General features: G+C 41.6%; 1 protein-coding gene across 1 annotated transcript; it reads left to right on the top strand.

Annotated features, from left to right (window-relative positions):
• The first annotated feature begins 23,167 nt into the window (after window positions 1-23,167).
• LOC126483975 (peroxiredoxin-6-like) lies at window positions 23,168-27,152 on the top strand. The gene is made up of 4 exons (XM_050107274.1): window positions 23,168-23,310; window positions 26,216-26,372; window positions 26,484-26,701; window positions 26,852-27,152. The coding sequence occupies exons 1-4, from the start codon at window positions 23,228-23,230 to the stop codon at window positions 27,054-27,056; spliced, it is 663 nt and encodes a 220-aa protein (XP_049963231.1). The 5' UTR covers window positions 23,168-23,227; the 3' UTR covers window positions 27,057-27,152.
• Window positions 27,153-27,565: the final 413 nt, after the last annotated feature.

Below are 27,565 nucleotides of genomic sequence, written 5' to 3'. Positions count from 1 at the left end.
CCGTGGCGCTGTGCGTGTTTCGAGAGTTCATTCGCCTACATGACAGAACATACGGACACGATAGTTGACCGGGTGTAACAACAAACGACATTCATCAGAGCAGGCTACATATTTTCAATAGACCACAGCCCGTCTCGATGCTCCTGTACTCTCTGCAATCGTAGCCGCCGTTATCACTGAATAAGCATGGAAACACGTGGTGGTCATTTGCTGCCGAGCCCCATTTCGAAAAATGTGCTCTGAACGGTATGCTCCGAAACATTTGTGTCTGCACCAGGACTGCATACTGTATCGTGGGGTCTGCCACGGATCGCTCTCTTGGATACAACAATATTACATCGTAAAGAAGCGAGAGAACGTTCAGAGCGTCGTGAAGAATAGGCCAAAGAAGAAGATCTTTATATTATAGTCGCAGCGGTGTTGAGGATTTCTTTCAGTGGAGGAAAGGAGGGATAGGAGCGATGCAGTCTAAAGTGTATAACGGATACAACATTTACTATTGAAGTCCATCCCCAAAATTAGATCGATATTAAGGAAACTGTCAAACAGACAAGAGCTGCTACCACTTACGTTTAGCAGCTAGTCAAATTATTAAATGAAATCATTCCGGTTTAGGCCGTTAAAACATGATTTATTGCGATTGCAATTTCGACACGTGCTCATTTTCAAGTGTTCTGAAAACAACCAGTCGTCAAATATACTAACGTAATTATGAAATTAACAAACGTTATAAGCGAAAATTTCGAAGACACTTACGTGAGATGTTGTAACCCACTCAGTAATACGTATAAAGCTGTGACGTGCTGTGTAAGAGTAGTTGCATGTGGTTTTTTGAATTTACATGCTGCTTTGTATGCTATACGCTCCAGAAAGCTGTTGAAACAGTGGTATAAATACTTACGTTTACATTTAATGTAGCAGGCGTGTTAAATGGATCACAAAATATTTTCAGTGTCATTTGCGGATTCCATTATTATTTATCACATATTTCTGTCACTTTACCCTTTCCCCGCACACATTTCACAAACCACATGGCATTGACTAAATATATTAGCATATTTTAACTCCATAGCTCATACTCTTGGTATGTTTACAGCTTTGCCGATTTTGTGATCCGTTTACCACATCTGTTAAATGTTTATATTGTCACGTAGAAGAAGGTTTATTCAACACTTGCACATACAAGAGCGCGGAGCGAACTGCCTCCGACCAGAGCACATACGGTATATGTACAGCTACCGAACTTTCCAGTACAATGATTCTTGCCATTTGTGGATACTTCTAGAATGTACTCGAACCGAATATAGATCTTAAAATTTTACAGCTCAGGTGAGTTTTGAACGACCCTCCATGCAACAGTCATGTATCATAACCACTACACTACGGCGACTGTGCTACTCAGCTTATTCTACGACTGCATCACTATTTCACCAACTTTCTAATGTCTATGGTATATGGAACAGCAGATAAATTCGCAACGCCGCAAGCAACTGCTCTTATGTGGTACATCTCAGCTTTGTATTATTGAGCGTGTTACAGCATCCCACGTAAGCAGCTTCCAAATCTTCATCTTTAACCATTTCTCAATTTCATAATTACCTGTATTATATTTGACGATTGATTGTTTTCAGAATGCTTGAAAACGACCATGTGCCTAAACTGCAATTGCAATAAATAATGTTTTATCAGCATAAGGCGGAATCATTTCATTTAAAAAATTCACAAAAGCTGTGGATCCAGACATCATAAAAAGTATTCAAGTATTTATCCGTTGCGGCAGTTTGGAATAGTAAATCACTACTTCCCTGGAACAACTGGAATGCTGGTATACACACAGAGGAGAGCAAGAGCATTCAGTCCATTTTGATTGTGCTATTCCTTCAGTATTTTTTAAATGTTTTAAAGTCTATAATGTCGTTTCTGGCGTTGTTGTTCATGATAGGAGGGTGGCTGGAGTTTGGAGCAGAGGGCTACCAGTAGGAACAATTCGGTCTCAATGTAACACACCAGTTGGACAGAATTTGGTACGACATCCCTCAGGAGGACATCCAACAACTGCGTCAATCAAGGCTAAGCCGAATAACTGCTTGTATAAGGATCAGAGGTGGACCAACACCTTAATGACTTACTCGATTTGTGAAGCTCTTTCATTTGAATAAATCATCCAATTTTTCTGAAATTTAATTATTTGTTTGTCCGTACGTTTATATCACATCTAACGATTTCTGTTCCATTCAGATACTTCCTTTGTGAGGCGGCGTCTTTTTTTTTATCTTAGAGTGTACATAAGCATACGAAGCAATTCTTATGTGTTGAGAACAACGAAAAATGCAGACATTGAGACATTATTTGGACGAAAGGGCGGAAATGTTAATCACAGTTCAAAATACTCTCCCCTTTGTTTATTGTGACTTGTCGAAAACCTTGTTCCAAAGTCTTGAGCACTTTATGAAATAATGGTTTTGATAACTTTTCTGTCTTGACCACACTTTCAATTTTCCAACAACCTTACGCGTTTCAACTTTACGTCATTTTCAAAGGCTACAAAATGCAACATAAAACTGGTATATGATATATTTCACCATCGATAAGGGACATACTACAATGAGAAGGATATGGCTTCCTAGCTTACCAGTGCTATGTCAGTTGTATAAAACTGTTAGTAGATACATTGTATCACGTCAGTATTCTCGATCACTTACACTTGTCTCGTGATCGGAAATGTTGACGTGGTACAATGTTTCTACGAACAATTTTACATAACTGAAATAACACTGGTACGTGTAGCGTCCCTTTTGCGATGTTTAAGAATAATGAGTGTGAAGTGTGTGTAAAAATATTGAATAAGACCAAACAGATCACACTGAAAGTCAATTGTGAAAAAAATATAAAATTATTTAAAAAATATATAACATCGATACTACGGTAGGAAAAGACAATAACGATGATAAACAACATCGCAGTAAAGAATAGGGTGAAATAAAACATTTATAAATATTTACTATCAAAAACAGTCTTGATCACAATTTATTTATTATTTACGGTGACCGGTTTCGACCACTACTGTGGTCATCTTCAGACCAATGAGTAAGAACCTCCTTTCTTACTCATTGGTCTGAAGATGACCACAGTAGTGGTCGAAACTGGTCACCGTAAATAATAAATAAATTGTGATCAAGACTGTTTTTGATAGTAAATATTTGTAACACATTGATCACTGTTCACTCCCACAATGTATTCAAAAGTAAAACATTTATATCTTTGTATAACTATAGAAGATGGAAAAGATAAGTTATTAATAGCTCTTCTGCTGTTTCTGATTCTCATGTTACTATTGTTAGATAGATACTGTGTGTAGCGCTGAACGCTAGCAGATGTTATTTTTGTTCTTTCGACTAGACGATAAAAAAGGTGTGTATTAGGTTATTGTCGGAAATACATATGTAAAAGTGAGTTCAATGTATTATTTGAAGAACATGCCAGCCACTAATCGCAATGTTTTAATTGAAAAGAGAGAATAATTAGTATTTTTCAGCTATAAAGTAGACGAAAGCAGTGTTCGCTGACTGGCAATAGTTGGTCGCCATTACGCGGCGGACTTAATATTAACTTTTCTTATAGCTTTCCACAAGAGCAGAAGTGAGAAAATCATTTTAAAACATTCTTTAATTTAAATCTGAGTAGTTCCATGAGTTAATTTTGCGAGAGTTCAAACACTTTCAGAGATACCATTTGTCGTAGATCTGCGAACTTTGACGTTGACATTATTTGCATGAAAACCAGTTATGATAATCTTGTAGGGAGTCTGGCGCTCATTTAAATTGAAAACAAACGTTTATTTTGGCCTCCTATGAGATACTTTGCTTCTAACGGTCTCACCTACGTAAAGAAAATAATTAATGCTAACCTCTAATCTTATGTAGCATCAAAAAGCATAAAACCAATGTGTAATATTAAAAGAGAACCGTTAGATATGGCAGGAAGCCATATTCTTGTCATTGTAGCATGTTTGTTATCAATTGTGAAATGTATCTTATTTTCATATCTTCTGATACCAGTTTTATGTTATATTTTCCAGCCTTTGAAAATGACGTAAAGTCGAAACACTTGAGGTTGTTGGAAAAATGAAAGTGTGGTCAAGACATAAGAAAAGTAATCGAAAGCGCATCCAAATGACCGCGTCGTCTCACAGAATTTACATGCAAATTGCAGTTGAAATAATAGTGCTGACTGCACTATTTGCTTTCTAACTGTTCATGGGAATGTGATTGTCGACTCTAGAAACCCTGTCACAGACTAAGGAGAGTGTGTCAGTGACATTCTTGCTCTGTAAGGAAAGCATGTGAGCTATCGCGCTGGTATTCACAATTTTCCGGTAAGTTAGACGCGTCGTATTTACGGGTTACCGGCTTCCGGCGGATTGATACAGTTAAAGGAGTTGCTTGCGATGACTCAGCACTGCGGCAGTCACGTGTTTTTGAAGTTAGTGGTGGCCAATAGGGACACGGCGAGCTGGCACATACCGAGGCCTACGAACTCGTGGGCCTCGCACATACTCTTGTGACATAGCACTACAGCGTCACCTCTGAAGCGGGAATTTTGTCATGTCACGTGGAAGGTGTCTGACACTGCTATGATATTTACTGTTACCTAACTTACCGTCGCCCAACTATTGGCATGCCTCAGATGCGTACTCATGAATACCAGAAAATCTTGAGGAAAGTTTCCCAGCAACAGAGCTATAATCTCACGAAGTAATCAAAAGACACAAAAACAATAAAGCAAGTGGTGAAGACTCCATTACGGTATAATTACTGAAATGTTTCAGAACCAAGTAATTATATGTCATCTGCACTTGCTCTTTGAGAATATTCTGAATTAAGAAAAGACTCCAGAAGAGTGGAAAATCGCATTAATCCACCCACTACATGAAAAGGTAGGGAACAAAATGTCAACAAGTACAGAGAAGTATCTACTCTTGCTAGTGGCATACAAAATGGTGCGAATAATTCTACTAAAAAGAGTTAAAAACCGTAGATTAAAGCTGGGAGGATATCAGAGAGGTTTTCGAAAGGCGAAATCCTGCATAAGAACACAATTTTAACTTAAAATGAATAAACTGCCACAAAATGTTAAGTGTAATAGTATCATTTATTGAATTCAAGAAAGCACTTGATTCTGTAGACAGAGAAACAATATACAAAATCATTAGAGAATCTGGTGTTAAAGCAAAATTAGCAAACATATTTGGCGAAGCACTAACAAATACGAATCTAAAGTTAAAATTTATGGGTGACGTATCACAGCCATTCGAAATGAAAACAGCTGTTACACAAGGAGATAGATTGTCATCTTTACCGTTTTTGAAAAAAATTGTAAGGATCTTGAATCTGGAGATAAAATCACCACATTTCAGCAGTAATTCTGGGAAGAAAATCCAGTAGAATTAAAATAAACTGCTTTGTTTTTATAAATAACAGTAATACTTTCAAAAAATCTGACAGAAACAGTTACTCAGACCATCTGCAAAATGTAGAAGATAGAACTGGTCTCAAAATTTCACCTGGAAACAGAACATTCATGAGAAATATAAAAAAATGCAACAAACTACATTGTAACAGGTAAAACAGTAAATTTAACTATTTTTGGAGAAATCATATAACAGAACGGACTACAAAAATTTTCAATACATGCAAGAGTTAATAAAGTGGGAAGTGCGTGGCTGGGCAAAATATTTGCAACAAGAGATATAAGTGTAGGGAAACAAAACTAAAACACCATACCACAATATAAGTGTAGGCAAACAAAACTAAAACACCATACCACACTTGTAAGACAAGAAAGTTTATATGCATGTGAATGCATGACGATGTACTGTAAGCTGGATAGAATAGAGGTAACTGAAAAACGGCATATTAAGAAAGTAATAGGTGCAATAAAAATTACACATAGTTGGAAAACGAGAAATAATAAGGAAATGCACAGAAGTAAAGAAAAAAGAACATAAGTAATGCGAGAGTAATAATTAATCTTCTTTGGGCATCTGCACAGAGTGACTGAGAACTGGCTAACGAGAAAAAATTCCTGTATTTCTGGGAAAAGAAATCGAAAATAGTGTGAATTCCCTAAACAAAAAAAAGAACTAGAAATAAACAAAAGCAAAGATTTGCAAATAACAAAAAGCAACCTTATTAAGAATGAAATACAACATTCAGTAGACTTTCAAGTCGGAAGAAGTAAGAAATCAGGAACTACATGGACAGAAAAAAGGAAAAAAAAAACATGGGGAAAATGAAGGAATATTAAAAAAATAGGAAAAAACAAAGGAAGAAAGGAGCTGAAGTTATTACGTGATCCTAGCTGGTCAATACAAAGATAAAAAAATGAAAAAATACGCATATAAAAAATTTTAATGCAATAATAATCTTTTTACATCAATTCTTAGCTCATAGCTACAGCATTACTTCCAAGATACTGAAATTCAGGAAAAGACAGTTTTTGGAAAGCATTCTTCCGAAAATTTCAGAAGTACATGTATCATACAGCTGGTTTAAGAGCTGTAGTAGTAACAAACTCTTACAACTTTTACGTCATGAGAATTTACTGAGTCTAAAGTCAAAGGCTTGAATAAACATTACGACTGATCCACTTGCGACTACAAATGTGAACAAAGGTCTACACACAAGTCAGTCTTTCTGTGATTATTTCCTTGTAGTCCAGGTACCTGCGGTGTATAAGGACAACCATTATCAAAAAGTTCGGTTTCAGGGACATGCGCCACCCCCGTACTTTCAGATATGTCGTAAAATTTAATGTCCTAAAACTACCTCATACTAAATTTTATGCATCATTTGCAATATAAATTGTTGATGGATAAAGTCAGCAGTACGTAACGGGGACTAAACGCCATCAGCAACATTCCAGAGGTGTTAAAAACGTATCCAGTGTAATCGTTATATACTATTTGAAAGCTTCGTCTTTTGCTTCGTTTCTCACCATATTATAATAAGAATTAGAAAGTAGATTTATTCGGGGATTTTGGGTGGTCATTACCGTTGAAAGTGACAATGCGAGCGCGATGCGCGCCGCGCGGTTTACTGTTTTTTTATTCTAAGTTATTTTACAGTGCTATAGTTCTTATGTAGTATTATAGTTATTTAATATTATTATAGTTATTATGTAGTATTATATTTATTATATAGTATTATAGTTATTTTTAAAGTAAGTCTTTCAGGTTTGATTGTTTAAAATATTAATGATAATAAACAAATGTCTGTTATTAATATAAGTATGTATTTTAATACTTACAGCGCTATATTGTTATTAGTATAACATTCGTCACAGAACATATTATTCGAATTGCTGACCCTTGACGTAAACAAATGTAATATATTGGGGATAAATAGATAGAAAGGCCCTTTACTGTATGATTAAAAAAATTACAGGACAATCACTGGAAGCAGTTAGTACCATAATATATCTAGGATATACTCACCGAGCAACTTGAAGTGGAACGGCCACACAAAATTAGTAGCGTTAAGGCAGATACCAGGCTAAGATCCATTGGAAGACTCCCCAGGAAACGTTCTCCATCAACAAAGGAAGTAGCTTACAAAAAACATGTTGAACCAATACTTAAATGTTGCTCGTCAGTCTGTGAAACGTACCAGATAGGCCTCATTGAGGAAACAGAAAAGACCCAAAGAACTGCTGCAGGTTCCGTTACATGTTCATTTAGTAAGCGTGAAATCGTCATGGAGATGCTCAGCCAAATCCAGTGGCAGCCGCTGCAAGAGAGACCTTCTGCGTCAAGGTGCCGTCTACCGCTAAAATTCCGAGAGTGTGTGTTCCTATGACGGTGAACCATATGGTTTCCTCCTAGGTATATCTCGCGAAAAGACAATGAAGATAAAATTAGAAAGATTTGACCCCACATGGAGGCTTACCAGCAATCGTTCTTTCTCCGAACCATGCGCAACTGGATTGGTTCAAATGGCTCTGAGCACTATGGGACTTAACATCTGAGGTCATCAGTCCCCTAGACTTAGAACTATTTAAACCTAACTAACCTAAGGACATAATAAACATCCATGCCCGAGGCAGGATTCGAACCTGCTACTGTAGCAGTCGAGTGGTTCCGGACTGAAGCGCCTAGAACCGCTCGCCCACCGTGGCTGGCACGCAACTGGTACAGGTAAAGAGGGAAATGACGCTGGTACACAAAGTACCCTCCGCCACACACCCTTAGGTGGCTTGCGTAGATGTAGATGTAGACTGATATCGCCAATAATGCATAAAAAGTATTAAGAATTTTTCGAACATTACATTTTTGGAAATGTTTGAAAGTCCGTGGTCTTCTGATGTCCCAGAATACAAACGTTTTGGTAATACGCTTTTGTTTTTAAGTCACCAGTAACAAAAGATTAAAACATAAAGCAGTAAAAATACTTGCACTTGTTTGTTACGCCCCCGGTTTTTAGGGGAGTGTCTTTCACTTTCCGTCTTGCCTTAGTCCCTGTGGTTTGTCAGGCCTATTTGTGATTTCATGAACCGTGTTTGATTTGTCGTTGCCAGATGACTGTAGGCACTTACCTCATTGGCGATCAGGACGCCAACCCATCCACGTAGAAAAGAAACTAAAAAGAATCTGATGTTGAACATTTTACTCGTAATTTTCTTGGTATCCTTGCCATTTTAGACAGTTTTCGTGCTACTTTACTCTCTGTAAGTTAGTTAAGAAATGTGGAAGTTGATATACGAATATGTAAAGATATAAACACTGCGACTAAATTTTTTTGAGGGGAGGGGTCAAATCTCCCACGCCCCTCAACTAGGATCCTTACCCGTCTCCAGGATTGTTAGCAGCCGTTCTAGTACTTTCAGGGCGAGGCAGGTAAGATAGGCCACCCCAGATATGTACTTAACGAGTAAACATATGGAGGTGCAGTCTTCGCCAAGTTGTAATGGACAATGTATCCACTTTCTTGACATGGGCTGATTTATAACACATTGTTTTTTGATGGAAGTGTACACCATTTCCTGTGGCAGGACTTCTACGATATAATATGAGTGGAACTGGGTTAACTTGATAACAGCGCCACAAATCGCTGTACTGCATGCATCAGCTCTACTGTACCAAATGAAAGCAGACACGCAACTCGGGTACAGTTTGCATATTTATTATTATCACTGCCTCATCAAGTACTCGAAATGTTAGCCACGAGCACTGATACACTTTATAGCGTAATTCAGGGCTGCACTTTCACCTCGACCTATCGCAGCACAGACTCTGGGGTCGCCTGCGACCACTGGAACCACATCGAATCGATTGCTTCAGAAAAACACTAGGGTAGGTGGAAGTAAAGCCCCGTATGGAGTAATAACGTGCACAGAGTACTTTAATTGACTGCCGTCGGCTCAGGAGATGACCACCAGGTGGTAGGTTTGTCTTATTGTAACTTATTGTCCCACGAAAGTTCGTCGAGGCAGGGCGCTTCAGAGTTGAGATAATGAGGTAAACCTGTTTTTTACTACTTACATTTAACTTTTCTGGCGTTTTACTTGAATGTTGTGTAATGTAGAGTTTGAGAAGAAGAATAAAATAATTACTCGTTGTTAATGCTATATTTAAACTTCACTTCCTCGTGGACATAATTGTTCCAGTTGGTCACTAAAATCATTGGTGACACATTTGTCAGAAAGTGGCGGAAATCTCCGCGGGTATTTTGGAGTAAATCCCCGCAGCTCCTGAAATGTGTCGATAATTCTTCAGTGATAACCCAGCAAAAGACGACATTCAACACACACTGCGTGAGCTTATCTGATCTGAAGATATAACTTCGCTGTCTAAAATAAACTTTTAAGGGAAACTTTTTTGGCAGAGAATTGAATCTGTGCTTTTGATGTCGACACGCAATAAAGAATGAATGGAAGAATGATGAATGCGAGAAGAAAACGTTGCTACTGAGAATGAAATACATGCCAAAGAAAGAAGAGAGAATGCTTTAGAAACAAAACCATGTAATTTAGATTCCATTACATAAATGTCAAAAGAGATGAGAAAACAGATGAAGCATGCAGCTGATTATTCTTCTCAGTGAGATTCAGACTTTTCACATTATGACAGTGGCTCAGATATAGATGCGGACCCACTATTTAGCGAAGGAGCATGTGAATAGGAAGGAGATGAAGAAGAAGACTTCAAGGAAGAACCAAAGGACCTAACAAATGGCACTATTTGCAAGGTACCTAGATAGCTTGAACTCTTCCAGGTTACGCTACTATACTTCATTTCATTCAGAAAGAAGTACTATTTTTTAATCATTATGTTTAAATATACGAGATATTTCAGTTCAGTATTGTGTTGAGTAACTTGGCTTCAACACAATAATATTATAAAGGGTTGCTTTAAGTGTTTTTATTATACGGTCCCTAAGGGCAGCACTGAGGGCCTTTACCACATTTTGTGAGGTAAAACCCCGTAATTTTTGTTTTAGTTAAATTGTATATTTTTTGTAATTAATAATCAGATAAAGTTGGAATTTGGAAGGGTTACAGGTAACAACCCAACCTTTGATTTCAATTGAAGTTCAAAGTTTACCTCTCATTGAACACAATGTTAGAAAAATTGAAAATTTCGGGGCTTTATTTCCACCTACCCTATTTTGTAAACTATAACCTAAAAGTTTATGCAATAAAATTTGAGTCTGATGTAAAGGTTACTGCAAATTAAAGTCAAAGTAGCGCCCTATGTAGGGAATGTACGGGGGGGGGAGGGGGGGGGGGGAGACGGTGGTGTAGATGCAGTAATGCTGCGTCACCATTTTAGGCAAAGTCGTAGTGGAGATGGTTTGCCACTGCCTTCCTCCATCCTTTTATGAACTGTCAAGTGTGTATCTGTGTGGATGACTTTGATGAGCGCTTGTGCACTATAGTGTACTTGTCGACTACGACATTACTGCACTTGGCCTCTCGTGGCCGTTATGGGAAATACACGATGACGTTACAGTAAACACATACAGAGGTGAGTAACGAAAACTAATCGCACTGTGAACCCTTTCAGGAGAGTTGTGGGTATGCTGTGAAATGGTTCACAACAAGCCGACCGAAGCACCCTCACTCCTAAGTACAATAGTACTGTGGTCGACTAATATAGTGTTGTGTCTGTGTTGTTATGGATGAAGGGAAGGGAGAGACTGAAACCCAGTGCAGGCACATAGACTACTCCTCTGGAATCACCATCAGCATTATCACATGACTTCACTTCGTGAGACAATGCGGGTAAGTTCGGAATTTAATCCATGGCATTGGTGCAAACACTGACGATCAGGAAATTCACGTCACCACCTCTTCTCTTATTTCCGCCCAAATACTGGCTGCTGCTGCAGAGCAAGTATGTAACGAGACCAAGCAGAGAAGGTCATCAGTCTCTTCTTCACCACCCTCACTTCCCCCATATTCCTCCAGAACAGAAGCATTGTACCCAGTCTGTCTGTATATAGAGTAAATTCTGTGTGCAAGCACGAGAGAGTGTTCTAAAGGTTTGCGTTGCGTGTATCTGAGGCGGAACATGGGAACCAGCCTAGTATACTCCTAGTGGGATCTGAGAAACCGCATAACAACCACATCCACACTGACCAGCACGCCAACCCCTCGTCATTAACCTAGCAGGAGAATTCAATCCAGGACCGTATAACATTCTATGTCGTTGGCCAAAGAGAAGTTAGCAATGGTTTTATCGAAAAGTAAAGATTCAGCAGTACTGACAGTAGCAAATATGTACACTCCTGGAAATTGAAATAAGAACACCGTGAATTCATTGTCCCAGGAAGGGGAAACTTTATTGACACATTCCTGGGGTCAGATACATCACATGATCACACTGACAGAACCACAGGCACATAGACACAGGCAACAGAGCATGCACAATGTCGGCACTAGTACAGTGTATATCCACCTTTCGCAGCAATGCAGGCTGCTATTCTCCCATGGAGACGATCGTAGAGATGCTGGATGTAGTCCTGTGGAACGGCTTGCCATGCCATTTCCACCTGGCGCCTCAGTTGGACCAGCGTTCGTGCTGGACGTGCAGACCGCGTGAGACGACGCTTCATCCAGTCCCAAACATGCCCAATGGGGGACAGATCCGGAGATCTTGCTGGCCAGGGTAGTTGACTTACACCTTCTAGAGCACGTTGGGTGGCACGGGATACATGCGGACGTGCATTGTCCTGTTGGAACAGCAAGTTCCCTTGCCGGTCTAGGAATGGTAGAACGATGGGTTCGATGACGGTTTGGATGTACCGTGCACTATTCAGTGTCCCCTCGACGATCACCAGTGGTGTACGGCCAGTGTAGGAGATCGCTCCCCACACCATGATGCCGGGTGTTGGCCCTGTGTGCCTCGGTCGTATGCAGTCCTGATTGTGGCGCTCACCTGCACAGCGCCAAACACGCATACGACCATCATTGGCACCAAGGCAGAAGCGACTCTCATCGCTGAAGACGACACGTCTCCATTCGTCCCTCCATTCACGCCTGTCGCGACACCACTGGAGGCGGGCTGCACGATGTTGGGGCGTGAGCGGAAGACGGCCTAACGGTGTGCGGGACCGTAGCCCAGCTTCATGGAGACGGTTGCGAATGGTATTCGCCGATACCCCAGGAGCAACAGTGTCCCTAATTTGCTGGGAAGTGGCGGTGCGGTCCCCTACAGCACTGCGTAGGATCTTACGGTCTTGGCGTGCATCCGTGCGTCGCTGCGGTCCGGTCCCAGGTCGACGGGCACATGCACCTTCCGCCGACCACTGGCGACAACATCGATGTACTGTGGAGACCTCACGCCCCACGTGTTGAGCAATTCGGCGGTTCGTCCACCCGGCCTCCCGCATGCCCACTACACGCCCTCGCTCAAAGTCCGTCAACTGCACATACGGTTCACGTCCACGCTGTCGCGGCATGCTACCAGTGTTAAAGACTGCGATGGAGCTCCGTATGCCACGGCAAACTGGCTGACACTGACGGCGGCGGTGCACAAATGCTGCGCAGCTAGCGCCATTCGACGGCCAACACCGCGGTTCCTGGTGTGTCTGCTGTGCCGTGCGTGTGATCATTGCTTGTACAGCCCTCTCGCAGTGTCAGGAGCAAGTATGGTGGGTCTGACACACCGGTGTCAATGTGTTCTTTTTTCCATTTCCAGGAATGTAGTAGCACGAAGTATGGAAGTTATAGCAGAAAGTAAGAGTGGGGACTGAATAAAATTATCTACGTCTTTCTTTGATGCAGCCACCGGTAAACAATCTATGTCTAGACTGTTGAAACCAGTATAGCCACTATCAACACGTAGTCAGAAAGTCTGAACACTTGTAAGGGCGTCGCAGGGTAGGTTGCGCTGAGAAATAATTGTTAAGAAAAAGATACGATGCGCTGCGCCGTTTCCGAGCTAACTAGCAATGAAGTTAACAAATTAGGCTGCTGCATGCGCAGATCCAAGAGGCCACTCCAGATACTATTAGCGTCAGTTGTTCTGATAGCGTGGGTCAGGGCTAGTCAATCTTTTTTACCCACGGCTCACTTTTATATCTCTGTTAGTAGCAATTTTTAACTGCCCTCCGGTGCCACAGTAATGGTGATTTATGAAGTCGGGAAGTGAATTAACTTTATCAAAATTGTAAATCAGAGTTACAGCAAGTTAAAGCAAAAAACAATGATCACTTACCAAATACTTTGTGTCCAAATTGAAACATGGGACTTAGGGAAAGCAGGAAAAGGTGTGGACAGAGTCTAATCAGTTACCGTTGGTTGCACCATAAACACGTACACTTTCTTTAAGGAAATAATTTTTTTAAAACAATCACTTAAAAAAATGACTATTACACAACCTTCACTGACGGCCTTATTCAGAAAGAATTCAAATTATTTGTCGGCTGAAGGCCACAAGCAATAGGAATAATTTAAACAAAATATTATTTTTAAACAATTGATACAATCAGACCAAATAAAGAATGGAGTGATCCACAGACTGTGCTCCAGGGATCAACCTGAGAAAAAGTCCCTACAGCTGCGTAAGTGGCGTGACAGGTAGCTAAGAGCTATGCTCGCTTAACAGGATGCCAACTCAAACTAGAGACAGCTTAAACGCCGACCAGTAGACTCGCAAAATCCACCTAAGATGCGATAACCAATACCACGCCAGAATAACATTTAACATCGTCAAATGACAAGCATTTAATTACACAAGTTGCCTCCACCAAATCCTAGTACGCAGAAAGGGTTTAAGACGAAACTGTCTATTCAAATGGTTCAAATGGCTCTGAGCACTATGGGACTTAACATCTGAGGTCATCAGTCCCCTAGAACTTAGAACTACTTAAACCTAACTAACCTAAGGACATCACCAACATTCATGTCCGAGGCAGGATTCGAACCTGCGACCGTAACGGTCGTGCGGTTCCAGACTGTAGCGCCTAGAACCGCTCGGCTTGATTTTAGTGACAGCTCTTTTTGAGAAAAACTTTTCATTCTCCCTGAGTTCTGTTCGCAGCGGTTATCACTCTTACATCGCCAATTTTCTTACAATCACCAAACATGCATGTCAGTTCCAGTGATTTTTGTGTATTGCAGTCACTAACTACATGTGTTTGTGCCATGCCGTGCTGTTGGTAAAGTCAAAAGAAAGAGGACCTGCTAGACAGTTATTATATGAATCAAATGGCTTCAAGCGCTATGGGACATAACATCCAAGGTCATCAGTCCCGTAGCAGTCGCGCGGTTCCAGTCTGAAGCGCCTAGAACCGCTCGGCCACACCGGCCGGCTCGCTCCAAAGACAGTAGCACAGTACTCGCTATCGATAAACGCCGCTGCTGCCACTCACGGACAGACAAAGCGAGCAGACGTAGTGGCGTCAGTGAACGGACTAAGAAACGAGAGGTCACAATCCGAATATACGACGCCAACCCGTCAACGGCACAAACACGAGCCGGAGCACGGCTCACAAATATTACGAAAACCTAGTGAAAATGTTATTAAAAATCCCCAAGTCTTACCACTCATCATGTGAGCTAGAATGCCAGTTAGTGGGCTGTAGAGACCAGGTTGACTACCACCAGTGTAGATGATAGGGCATGAGACTGTTCAATCTTCGGCTCGGTTTTGATCCTTACTAGCGTCCCACGTCCTATTTTTGTATCGCTCTCTTGCATAGTTTAAGGAAATCAAACGAAGTACACGTTTGCCAACATCATCCTTGGCGGGCCACATGAATTTGCGCTCGCAACGGCCTGACTGACCAACTTCGATCCTAATTAACTCGGAAACGGCGCAACGTATTGATTTTTTTCTTAACAATTATTTGTCAGCACAACCTATCCTGCAACACCCTTACAAGTTCTTCAGACTGTTTCTGTCCACCCAGAATATGTGAGCATTGACCGAAACAAACTTCAGGGTGAAAAATAATGTGATCACCGCTGCTCTTACCCAGTAACATGGGAAATGTAAGTATCGTAAGAAGACGTCGATCAGCATCAAACACAGGCTCAAATTTGAGAAGGAAATCACATCGCCTATGCGCCTTCTATTAATTCGGTTGCAGAATTTCCAGCTACATGTACCTAATTTAGAACCCTTAGATTAGTGCCGTAATTACTTGTTACTTTCCTCTCCGACTAAGGGTTCATTCTGGTGGCGGGAGTGACTGGGCTGACGTAATGGCATAGTCGGCCACAGTGGCCAAGGTTGCTGACGAGACGGGTTGTCTTGTTGTGTATCTCCGTCTCTCTCTATTGCCGTCAGTGACTTGCGCTGTTTGAGGAACGTCCCCATCAGCTGCTTTCCTCTTACAGCCGCGTCATCCACGCAGTATTGCATATATTGGACACAAAATATGTACCTATAGTGATTTTCTAGTTTGTTTAAAAAAGTAGGTTAAGTTCAACCCATTTACTCAGAATGCATGTGACCTATAAATGAAATTAGTTTCTCAGTGCCAAAAGTAAACAGTTTCCATTATGTGTTCTTTTGTTGCAGTCTTCAGTCCGAAGAATGGTTTTGTGCAACTCTCTTGACCTCTTTACATCTACATAACTAATACAACCTACATCCAACTGAACGTGCTTACTGTATTCAAGTTTTTTTCTGCCTCTACAGCTGCCTCTCTACACTTCCTTCCTTTATCAAATTGACGATTCCTTGACGTTTGAAGATATGTCCTACCTACAAATCTCTTCTTTTAGTCAAGTTGCGCCACAGTTTTCCTTCGTCCCCAGTTCGATTTAGTACCTCTTCATTTGTTATTCCATCTACCCATCTATTTTTCAGCATTCTACGGTCGCACCACGTTTCAAACTCTTCTGCTCTCATTTTGTCTGAGCAACTTGTCGCCACGTCTCATTTTCGTACAAGGCAACACGTATTACAAATAACTTCAGAAAAGACTTCGCAACAATTAAATTTGTATTTGATTTTAGTTCAAAAATGGTTCAAATGGCTCTGAGCACTATGGGACTTAACGTCTGAGGTCATCAGTCCCCTAGAACTTAGAACTACTTAAACCTAACTAACCTATGGACATCACCAACATCCATGCCCGAGGCAGGATTCGAACCTGCGACCGAAACGGTCGCGCGGTTCCAGACTGTAGCGCCTAGAACCGCTCGGCTTGATTTTAGTGTCTTCTCTTTTTGAGAAACACTTTTCATTCTCCCTGAGTTCTGTTCGCAGCGGTTATCACTCTTACATCGCCAATTCTCTTACAATCACCAAACATGCATGTCAGTTCCAGTGATTTTTGTGTATTGCAGTCACTAACTACATGTGTTTGTGCCATGCCGTGCTGTTGGTAAAGTCAAAAGAAAGAGGACCTGCTAGACAGTTATTATATGGATCAAATGGCTTCAAGCACTATGGGACATAACATCCAAGGTCATCAGTCCCCTAGATTTAGACCTACTTAAACCTAACTTAACCTAAGGACATCACACACATCCATCCCCGAGGCAGGATTCGAACCTGCGACAGTAACAGCAGTGCGGTTCCGGACTGAAGCGCCTAGAACCGCTCGGCCACAGCGGCCGACAGTTATTATATGTATATACTTTGTATGATTTTCAGTGAAATCATGCGAAACGACACATTGTGAAAGTTAAGAACACAGTATATGATTTGTTGTAAATAGGGCTAGTCACTTGTCATTTACGGTTTATTAAAAAGCAATTTAAAAACGAATATAGTTAGTCTTTAACGTTACTCGTATAACTTACACAAATTTAGCATTTTTTTACTATCGATGTCACCAGTGTTTATACAAAAATAGAGCGAACTCAGCCATGCTTCGCAATTGCTAAATATGAATGGAACTTGGATATACTCACAATCTCCCTCTCCACCTCTCTCTGTCCATCACCCGCCCTGTGCCTATATTCTTCCCCCCCCCCCCAATCTCTCGCCATCTCCTCCTCCCCCCCCTCTCCGTACATCTGCTCCTTCCCACTGTATAGTCAGTTTCCTCCCCTCACCCTCTCTGTCCATCTATCCCTCAGCTACTCCGTCCTTCAGCCTTGTTTATTATTTTTTCCAAAGAAACCCTCATGGGAGTTGCAGTCCTTAACAACCGGTTTTTGTCATTGGTTATGGGAGACCTCACCCGCTGCTGGATGCGTGTGGACAGTAGCGTAAACGACACTATTTTACATAATTTTAATCTACCCTGCACTCGTAATCAAAACTTACTGTGAGAAATAAACGAAGCCACTCATTTTCACAATACAGGCATTTCTTTCTCGTAGTCGACTGAAATAGAAAATCTGAACATTATTGCTTAAAAAAGTAAAATGGCCCCTGTCAGTTTGAAAGCTGAATCGGTCAAGAACTTTTCGAGATTTTTGCTGACATAGTTTCCCCTTCACAGAGTACACACATATTTATGTGTCACTTGTGTTTTAAAAAAATGTTACATACGTCTGTACCAACGTTTATTAGAGTATCGTCTAAAATTATGAAGTAAATAGCGTAAGTTCGTCTAATTGTTTATTATGTGTTGTGCAAAAGTTTAAAGTAACCTGTTCAAGAATTTTTGAGACTGTTTATATATCAACGGACTAGCTCCAGTGGTAACATCGATACCCGTCAAATCACCGCACTTAAGCACTGTCCGGCTCGGCTAGCGCTTGGGCGGGTGACCGCCCGGGTATTCCTAGCGCTGTTGGCGAGCGGGCTGCACTCAGCCCTTGTGAGGCCAATTGAGGAGCTACTGGGTGGTTATAATCAAACTTTCCATAATTAACATGTTCTAACACGGAATCTAATTACCGTACCAGGACCAAACTTGGTAACATTAATGTCATGGACATGGGGAAGAGAAATAATGCAGCGTCAATTTTAATGAAACACTTTTACTGTGCTGGTACGGTACATCATCAAATTACATACCGGTACCATTACTGCTACGAGAGGGGCTCAATATGGCGCCAATCAGTGTCCAGAAGAGTCTGGAAGCGCAGTATTGCATTCTACACAGCAGAACGAAGCATGTCCGAAGGTACGCTGGCTACCTCTGTTGATGTGCTGCCATTCAGATGAGCACATGTGTGAATGCTCCCCTGGTAAATCCTGTCCTTCAGGTAGCCCCACAACCAGAAATCACGGGGAGTGAGATCAGATGAGCGTGACGGTCATCACTTGGGAACGACCGACTGATAACTCTGTCGTTTCCAAATGTGTTTAGAAGCAGGTGAACTTCACGAGTGATGTACGGTGAGATCCCGTCTTGCATGAAAACTGTTGGGTTCAATGCATCTCTCTCCTGTAGGGTGGGTATGACATGCTGGCGAAGCATATAGCAGTAACGCTGGCCAATCACACTGCACATCTTTGGTCTTTGAGGGTCAACTTGTTCAAACGGAATGGGCCAATGATGACCGTAGCCGTGAAGCCACATCATACGCTGACACTTTCACCATGCAGAGGCACTTCATGCACAATGACTGGAGGTGAAGATTCCCACACTCGGCTTGTGTTCACCTCACCTGTCAGAGAAAAATGAGCTTCATCTGTCCATAGGATGGTCGTCAACTTCAATCCATGCGAGATAGTGGTGAGCAATGTCAACATCTCGTTGTAAGTCCTGTGATGCAAGCTGCTGTACGATATGGTTCTTGTACGGATACCATATGAGAATGAGTCGAAGCACCTTCCATACAGTGGACCAAGGGACGATCAATTGTTGTGACACAGCACGCGGACAGCCTGACGATCGGGAATTGCGCGCAGCGTTGTCTGCCACAGCAACAGAGATTTCATCAACCACCTGTGGTGCAACCATCTGCGGCCTCTTCCCGGAGCTACGTCCAGTTCTCCAGATGACTAGAACTTCTTCATCATGCTCCGCACAGCAGACGGAGAAAGAGGACCCTTCCATAATCTTTTCAACCGGCGATATACTCGAAGTGCAGCTGCAGCATTACTGTTGTTTTGGTAATAGAGCTTCACCAACAATGTCCTGCTCCTTTTGTCCAAGCTCATGTTGACACGTCAACAACTGCACAGCGACTGTTCAGGTGTGTGAGACTATGAATCACGATGACTGGTCACGGCACCTAATGGCCACAGTTCGAACTAGTCAGTGGCGCTGTGACGCGTGGTAATCATGCACCCCATACTTTGGACACTAATGCAACCAATTTTGATACTCGTACAGTAATCAGCTTCCGTGCTAATGCGTGTTAAGTAGGGGAAGTTTAATTATAACCACCCGGTACTTGACTGAGAAGTGGCGGCTCCGTTCGCTAGAACTGCATACTGCCGGGAGAGCGGTGTGCTGACCACATAACCCTCCACATCCGCATCCAAGTGACTTCTATCGGCTGTCGATGCCATTGGACCCTCCAAGGTCGGTTCAGACGGAGTTTATGTAGGTTTATTTACCATATACATTTAAAAATATGTAGTCTTTATCTGTCCAACTGTTTATTAGACAATCGTGTAAAATTTTGACGTAAATAAGTCAAGAGCTTTCCGAGATTTTTGGTAACAACTTCAAACACCGACTTGTCTTTATATAGTAGTATAGATTTATATGGAAGGAGAGTTGTTAAAAAGGATGTCAGGACTGATTTAAAATTTTGTGTCACTGGGCGAATGATTAAAGATTATTGTGGTTCCCTTTTGAACTCCATTCTGAGCCACTGACAGCTTTAGGCAGGCTAATGTAGATAATTTCTCTTTCTGCTGTTGTAGCTATGAACATCACTGGTTTTCCATACTGGCTAAGACAGCAGTTTATCTGGGATCTGTGAACGATGATCTTCTTTTGCGAAAGGTGAGTATAGATGAAATTCTTTGTCAGTGCGGCAAAAGGTGCATAGGGCAAACAATATGCACTGTTTATTTGTTTGTTTCCACTATAATGGCATACAGCGATGCCTCAGAACAATAATTCTTCTGAGAATGCAAATGTGAAATGAGTGGTTTCCATGGTATGTCGAAACGGAAACCTTCATCTCGGTTTAGCAGGTTGTTTGTTAATATTGTTTCCACAGCTTCCTTGACCACTGAATCGCAATACAATGAGGCTATGACCATATCTTTACCGTAATTATGGACTGTAGAGTGGAAATACAGTGTTCCGCTAGTGCAGATTAGTTGGACTAGAAGGCGGGTTTAGCGCTGGTGTGCGATGCACCACTTTGTACAGTGCTTATTTTTTGTCCTGTGTAGCTTTTGTCACACTGACGAAGATTTTCATTTGTATTGACCCTTCTTAAACGTAGGTAATCTTTCACATATCCAACTGGCTAAGACAGCAGTTTATCTGGGATCTGTGAACGATGATCTTCTTTTGCGAAAGGTGAGTATAGATGAAATTCTTTGTCAGTGCGGCAAAAGGTGCATAGGGCAAACAATATGCACTGTTTATTACATCAATTTTTTTAACGTCTAGAGCGCAATTTTCCTATTACAATTAAAGTACGATGACCAGGTTTATTTGCTGCGTACAACCATCTGCGGATCGTTCAAAATGTAAAAAAGCGGTGTATATGCATTGGAAAGCATCATTAGTTGTAATCATGCAATGACATGCATTAGTAAATACCAAGACTATCAAGACCAATGAATGTCATTGCATTGCTGCAGGTAATGATACTTTCCAAAGCATATTGACCGTTTTTTTACTTTTTGAGTGACTGAAAATGATATTGATAGCAACAGAAACTAGTTACCGTACTTCAGTTGTAATAGGAAAGTTGCGGTGTAGCAATTAAAATTTTTGCCTTAAAATTTTTTATTTAATAAACCATATACAGACCATCGTCCCCTCCCTGAGAACGTCAAGCTTCACTAATATCCACTGTACAAGAACGGTGCACCTAACATCGGCGACAAACTCGCCTTGTACAGCCCAACAGATCTGCGTTGGTTGAACTGTGTATTTCCACTGGCCATTCCTTGGATTACGGGACCATATCCTCATCGTACTGAATTACAAATAGTAGAAAACCTGTTCAATCGAAGCGAGGATTTCCACATCGACGATCATGGAAAACACATTTCACCTCAGCACTCTCAGAGGAATTATTGTTCTGAGTCTTCGCTACCTGGCATTCCAACACATACCAGCCATTTGAATAAACAACCGAGTAATTCATAAGCACTGTGGATATGCTGGCTTCGAACTTACTTTCCTTTACTCTTAGACACACAAAGTTTTCTGTATGGCTGAGACACTTGTTGTTATCTCGAGAAACACAGCCCTGTAGCGTTTGAAACGTCCCCTTTGAACAATTATACAAGACTGTGCTTAAACTGACACATAATATTTTTAGCGCAACGCAATCTGACTTTCAAAAATCCCTACAAATGAATGGCCCTGACTAACATTAACCTATACCTTTCACAAATCACTTACCTCACAAAAATCTTCGTTACTGGAACTACTGCAATACAGCGAGCGCCACTACTGCCAGCTAAATAAAAGATTCAAACTACGGTAGGCACTAACTACTGATAGGCATAGTTAGCAAATGAAAGATTTTAATAGAGAACAAACAATGTATTTACCTTAATAGTGTTGAAAAATCATAATATACATAGCAGTTCATGACATCCAGTCTTACAAATTTCAAAACTCCGCCATTTCTCTCCCCACATCCACCACTGCTGGCGGCTCACCTCCAACTGCGCAACGCTACGCGCTGTTCACATCCAGCTGCCCAACACTACAATGGCAGACAACAATGCAAACTAGCCACAGACTGCACACAGCACAGACAGTGATTTTCATACAGAGCGCTACGTAACGTTGCCAATAAGAAAACATAAACAGCCTACTTACACGTTCAGTACAACGTTACTGGTGTTCTGCTTGACACAGACACATGGATTAAATAGGCGTAGCGTTGTAAAGCGACATGAAACGGAACGAGCACGTAATGCGGGTTGAATAGAAGGCGAACGGTCGACTTCGGTTATTGGGAGAACTGTAGGAAACTGTAGCTTATCTGTAAAGGAAACTGCATGTAGATCACTAGTGCGAGCCGTTCTTGAGTACTTCTCAAATATTTGTAGCCCCCATCTGGTCGGATCACGGGAAGACATCGAAGTAATTCAGACACGTGCTGCAGGGTTTGTAACTGGTAGATTCGATGAATACATGAGTATTGCGGAAATGCTTTGTAAACTGAAATGGGAATCGCTAGAGAAGACCTCTCCGCGAAACACTAATGCAAAACGATTCTACTGCCACAAATGTAAGTCTCACGTAAGCACACTAATACAAGGTAAGAAAATCGCGGCTCGAGCGGAAGCTTATAGTCGTTTTCCCTTCGCTCCATTTGCGAGCAGAACAGGAAAGGGAATGACTGGTATTGGTACAAGGTACCCTCCACCATGCACCATCTGGTGATACGTGGAGTATATATATATGTAGATGTAGATGTAGGTGTAAAAGCAGTAACAAGCACCTGTTGTTTTGCTTCCGCTGGAAAGCAGCAGTTGTCGGGTGGGAGTAAGCCAGGCCTTGCGTATCACAGTACGAATGACGCAGTGATTTCTGGCCGGCTAGCAGCACGGGTGAAGAGCGCCGCGCGCAGCGTTCTCGCAGTGACTGGCCGACAGCAGCACGAGTGTTTGGTGACACAGCAGGGAGCGCGGCAGATATAAGCAGCGGCCGCAGCCTTCCCAAGTCAGTCCGCACACCACCGACCAGCAGTACAGAGGCACAGAGGCAGCAGCATGAAGCTCGAGAGCATCGTACCCAACTTCAAGGCGCCCTCCACGCAGGGGCCACTGGACTTCTACAAGTGGAAAGGCGACTCGTGAGTATCCCAGCTGCAACACTCACATTTCTGTTTGTTTCACCTTTCTACCGGAAAACCGCTATTTTTGTTTCCCACGACGTCATGCGTCTATGAAACAATTAGTTAATACACCAAGATGTCACTGCCTTGTTGTACAGCAACTAGTCCATCTACCTGTGCGTTCCACTTCGTAAAAGTAAATGAGGTTGCAATCTAATTCCCTAATTTTGTTTTCGTGGCCTTCGAAGCGGAAACTGGTTCATGTTCCTCTCCACACTAAGCTAATCTTTTTGCCTCTGTAAAACTACCTCTGTTACTAAATGAAAGATTTTGTTATGCCTGAGGCTTTTTTCTATCAACCAACGCCTTCTTTTAACCAAGTTGTGCCATGAATGTGTTTTTCCGCCTTGTTTCAGTATCTCTTCATTAGCATTCCGATCTAGTCATCCAAGCTTCAGCGTTCTTCCTTTCCACCAAAGCTTGTATTTACATCTTGTCTGTACAGTTAATTGTTCGTACTTCTCTTCCATATCTGGCTAAGCTCCGCTGAAATACTTTCAGAAACAATTTGTATTAAATGTTCAAAACGGTTCAAATGGCCCTGAGCACTATGCGACTTAACTTCTGAGGTCATCAGTCACCTAGAACTTTCAACTAATTAAACCTAACTAACCTAAGGATATCACACACATCCATACCCGAGGCAGGATTCGAACCTGCGACCGTAGCGGTCGCTCGGCTCCAGACTGTAGCGCCTAGAACCGCACGGCTTCTCTGGACGGCTATTAAATGTTAACGTAGTTCTCTTTTTCATAACAGCTTTTTTTCTTAATGTCAACCAGCACCTGTATGATACATCCTCCTCAGTTCTGCCATTGCCAGTTATTGTGCTTGGCAAACAACAAAACTCTTCTACCTTCAAGCTCTCTTTTCATAAGCTAATTTTCACGGAACCACTTGCTTTAATTATACTAAGATCCATTACCTATGCTATTCTTTTGTCGCTATACGCCATATTTTTTCGGAAATATGCCGACTACGTTTTCCTTCAATTTTTTCTTTGTTCGTGTAAATGTCTACCTGCGAGTTCAATGCCACTTCCTAATGTGAAGTTTTCGTTTGTCGTCTGACTACCGAAATTTCTCTTTCAAAAAGCTATGCTCCCAAGAACTATCTTCCTCAACCAGTCACGTCTCCCGAAGTGCAAACATTTTTAACCTCCGCTGTCTGGGTTTCCATCTGCCTTTTTTTCCATTTTCTGTTTGACACAGTCGTAACTTTTGTTTTCGCCTCCTCAGTTACATACTATGTAGAATCAAATATAGTTTAATTTTGTTCATAGGGTCGCATTGCTATGGCTAATTATAATTTCACTATTAAAGCTCCTAAAATAAGTTTATGGAGCATTAGTAGTTACCGTATTTTGACTCTGGGAAATGGTATTTCTATCAGTAGTCCCTATAGAGAATCTACCAGAACCGCCACCTTTTTATGAGAACATACTAGACCTTAGCGCAATAACTGATGTTTCTGTCTGTCGCATTAAATTTCGTGCACTATACCTGCCGCGTCATAATTAGAGAGAAAAAAGATAAAATAATTTTTTTTATTGACCACCCACTAGCAGTAACAGTGTCGTAATTTGATAACATGAATCGTACTGTTATTTTACTGCCATTATATTTTTACGCTGATTTCATTCGCAAATTACCAAACCCATTTCCTGTCCTCAGCCGCACTGATTTTGCACAAATAAAAAACAAATCACATATTTTATTTCATTGTAACTCTGCGAGGTTTTGCAGGTTGTTTCGGTAAATGTAAATCTTATCTGTTATAAAGTATAAAACACCATCGCACCTGTGGATGATTTTTAAACTTCAAACGTGGACTACCAGTCGCTCTCCAGTCATTAATAATGTGGTTAACAGAAGATTCCTAGTTTCAGCTAGTGTAATTAGTGCTAATAAATGGTTCAAATGGCTCTGAGCACTATGGGACTAAACTTCTGAGGTCATCAGTCCCCTAGAACTTAGAACTACTTAAACCTAACTAACCTAAGGACACCACACACATCCATGCCCGAGGTCGCGCGGTTCCAGACTGATGCGCCTAGAACCGCTTGGTCACACCGGCTGCTAAAAAATGGACAGTCTTCTAAGTTTAGTACTACGAAAGCAGTGAAATTCCTTCTTCCTTATAGAGTAGTTCATGCTTTGATCTTATGTCAGGAATACACATTTTTGTCCTGGATATCCAGTTTATAATAACGTGAAATACACTATTTACGAGCTCTTTTCCTACAAGTCAGACAGTGTGGCCACATTAACTTTTTTTCGCAGTTGTAACTTTCTGAAGCAGTCATATTTATGGGAAAATCTATATCATTCACAAATGTCCATTACCCATTTCTTGCGTCTGTTACTCTAAACCAACGCTGAATAATTCGCCTCACAAAAAAATCATTCATGAATGCGTATTTTAACGAGAACTAATTGTTTTTAAGCGGTTAAAATGTTTATAATGGGTTTCTAGAGGATAAATGCTTTTTCTTTTTTTTGTTGCCAAATGTTTTGTATTGGAGACGGGAATAAGATTTTAAAAAACCTGAAACGGAATATTATAAATATTTGATGCATTACCTAGTAACATCTGTAGAACATTTGCCTGTAATTACGTTTAAAAAATAACGATTAATTGGCAATGGTGGCCATTTGTTTTTCAAACAAAATCTACAAAACTTCAGCGATCAAATTTCTGATCGTACAGTAGAAAAAAGAACACCCCAAAATATAAATTCTGTTTGCGTTATCAAATAATAATTAGGAATTCAGCTCATAAGGACAATTTCAAACTGACAATAGAACTGTGGATTAGAATGGTACTTAAGTTTAATCTGTGTATTTGCACCTTTGCTCCACAGGTGGTGTGTTCTGTTCTCACACCCGGCAGACTTCACGCCAGTGTGTACCACAGAGCTGGGCCGCATCGCCGTCCACAACCCGGAGTTCCAGAAGCGAGGAGTCAAGCTGCTGGCGCTCTCTTGTGACAAGCTCAAGGACCACGTCGACTGGGTCAACGTGAGTGTTCCACACTACTGGCTAACTCTGACTGAATTGAGAGCGAGATGAGATTCGTAATATCTCCACATTACACCAGAGTTCACCAGATTACACCTTTGTTGTCCACAGGACATCAAGTCGTACTGCAAGGACATTCCCGGCGACTTCCCGTACCCCATCGTGTCCGACGAGACGCGCGAGCTAGCCGTCAAGCTGGACATGATCGACGAGCGCGACAAGGACAACGTGGAGAAGGCGATGACGGTGAGGGCCATGTACGTCATCGGGCCGGACAACCGGCTGCGCCTCTCCATGGTGTACCCCGCATCCTGCGGCCGCAACGTCGAGTGAGTACCGCTGCCACACCCTCCACGCACACACAGACACACACACACACACACACACACACACACACACACACACACGCAGTGTACACTAATACATGTACACTGCACTCTGTGCATGGTTGATGAGACGCGTGTCTTCTGATGTTGCAGTGAGCTGCTGCGCGTGATCGACTCCCTGCAGCTGACGGACCGGCTGAAGGTGGTGGCCACTCCCGCCAACTGGACGCCCGGCACCAAGGTGATGATCCTGCCGCACGTGCCCGACCAAGACCTGCCCAAACTCTTCCCTGGAGGCGTCGAGCGCGTCTCCATGCCCTCCGGCAACAACTACGTGCGAACCACCACCGACTACTGAGATATTAATGCTATCTCACAACTCATTTGTACATAACTTCATATCAGTTTTGTAAATCATTTATATTTTTTAAAGAAAATAAACTGTCTTGTGTCATGACCCTAATCATGAGTAATTTATCACTAAGTTCGTCTGACGAAATCTGAAATGAATTAACGCCTATCATTTGCATGTACCATAAAGGCAATAATCTCTTCAAAAGATGGAAGCAAAACAAATGTAAAGGAGGCTATAGGTAGACCAATACAACTGATGAGCAGTTACAAAAATTTACCATGGTCGCTCCATTATTCGTGTGTTTTGTCGTGACAATTTACAATATGAGATTCACAAATGTACACCCAGTAGCATCTGTTGAAGCAGCTGGCAATTTTAGCTACAGACTCATATTACATTTATTCATTGACCAAATTTGTTCTTAAAAATCACTTACAGTCCATCCTGTTAACACATCATAAATAAAATACGAGAAGTAAAAAACACATTTATTTTCCTCTTGTGAATCTAAA

The sequence above is a fragment of the Schistocerca serialis genome, chromosome 6 (genome assembly GCF_023864345.2).
Source record: "Schistocerca serialis cubense isolate TAMUIC-IGC-003099 chromosome 6, iqSchSeri2.2, whole genome shotgun sequence".
Classification (NCBI taxonomy): Eukaryota; Metazoa; Arthropoda; class Insecta; order Orthoptera; family Acrididae; genus Schistocerca; species Schistocerca serialis.
This window is presented reverse-complemented; position numbering and strand designations above follow the sequence as displayed.

What these genes read in the sequence shown, in the direction of transcription:
- LOC126483975 (XM_050107274.1), top strand. Translation starts at nt 23,228, where the DNA reads ATGAAGCTCGAGAGCATCGTACCCAACTTCAAGGCGCCCTCCACGCAG. An exon ending in ACCACGTCGACTGGGTCAAC is followed by an intron (nt 26,373 to 26,483) that starts GTGAGTGTTCCA and finishes TGTTGTCCACAG; the next exon opens with GACATCAAGTCGTACTGCAA. An exon ending in TCCTGCGGCCGCAACGTCGA is followed by an intron (nt 26,702 to 26,851) that starts GTGAGTACCGCT and finishes CTGATGTTGCAG; the next exon opens with TGAGCTGCTGCGCGTGATCG.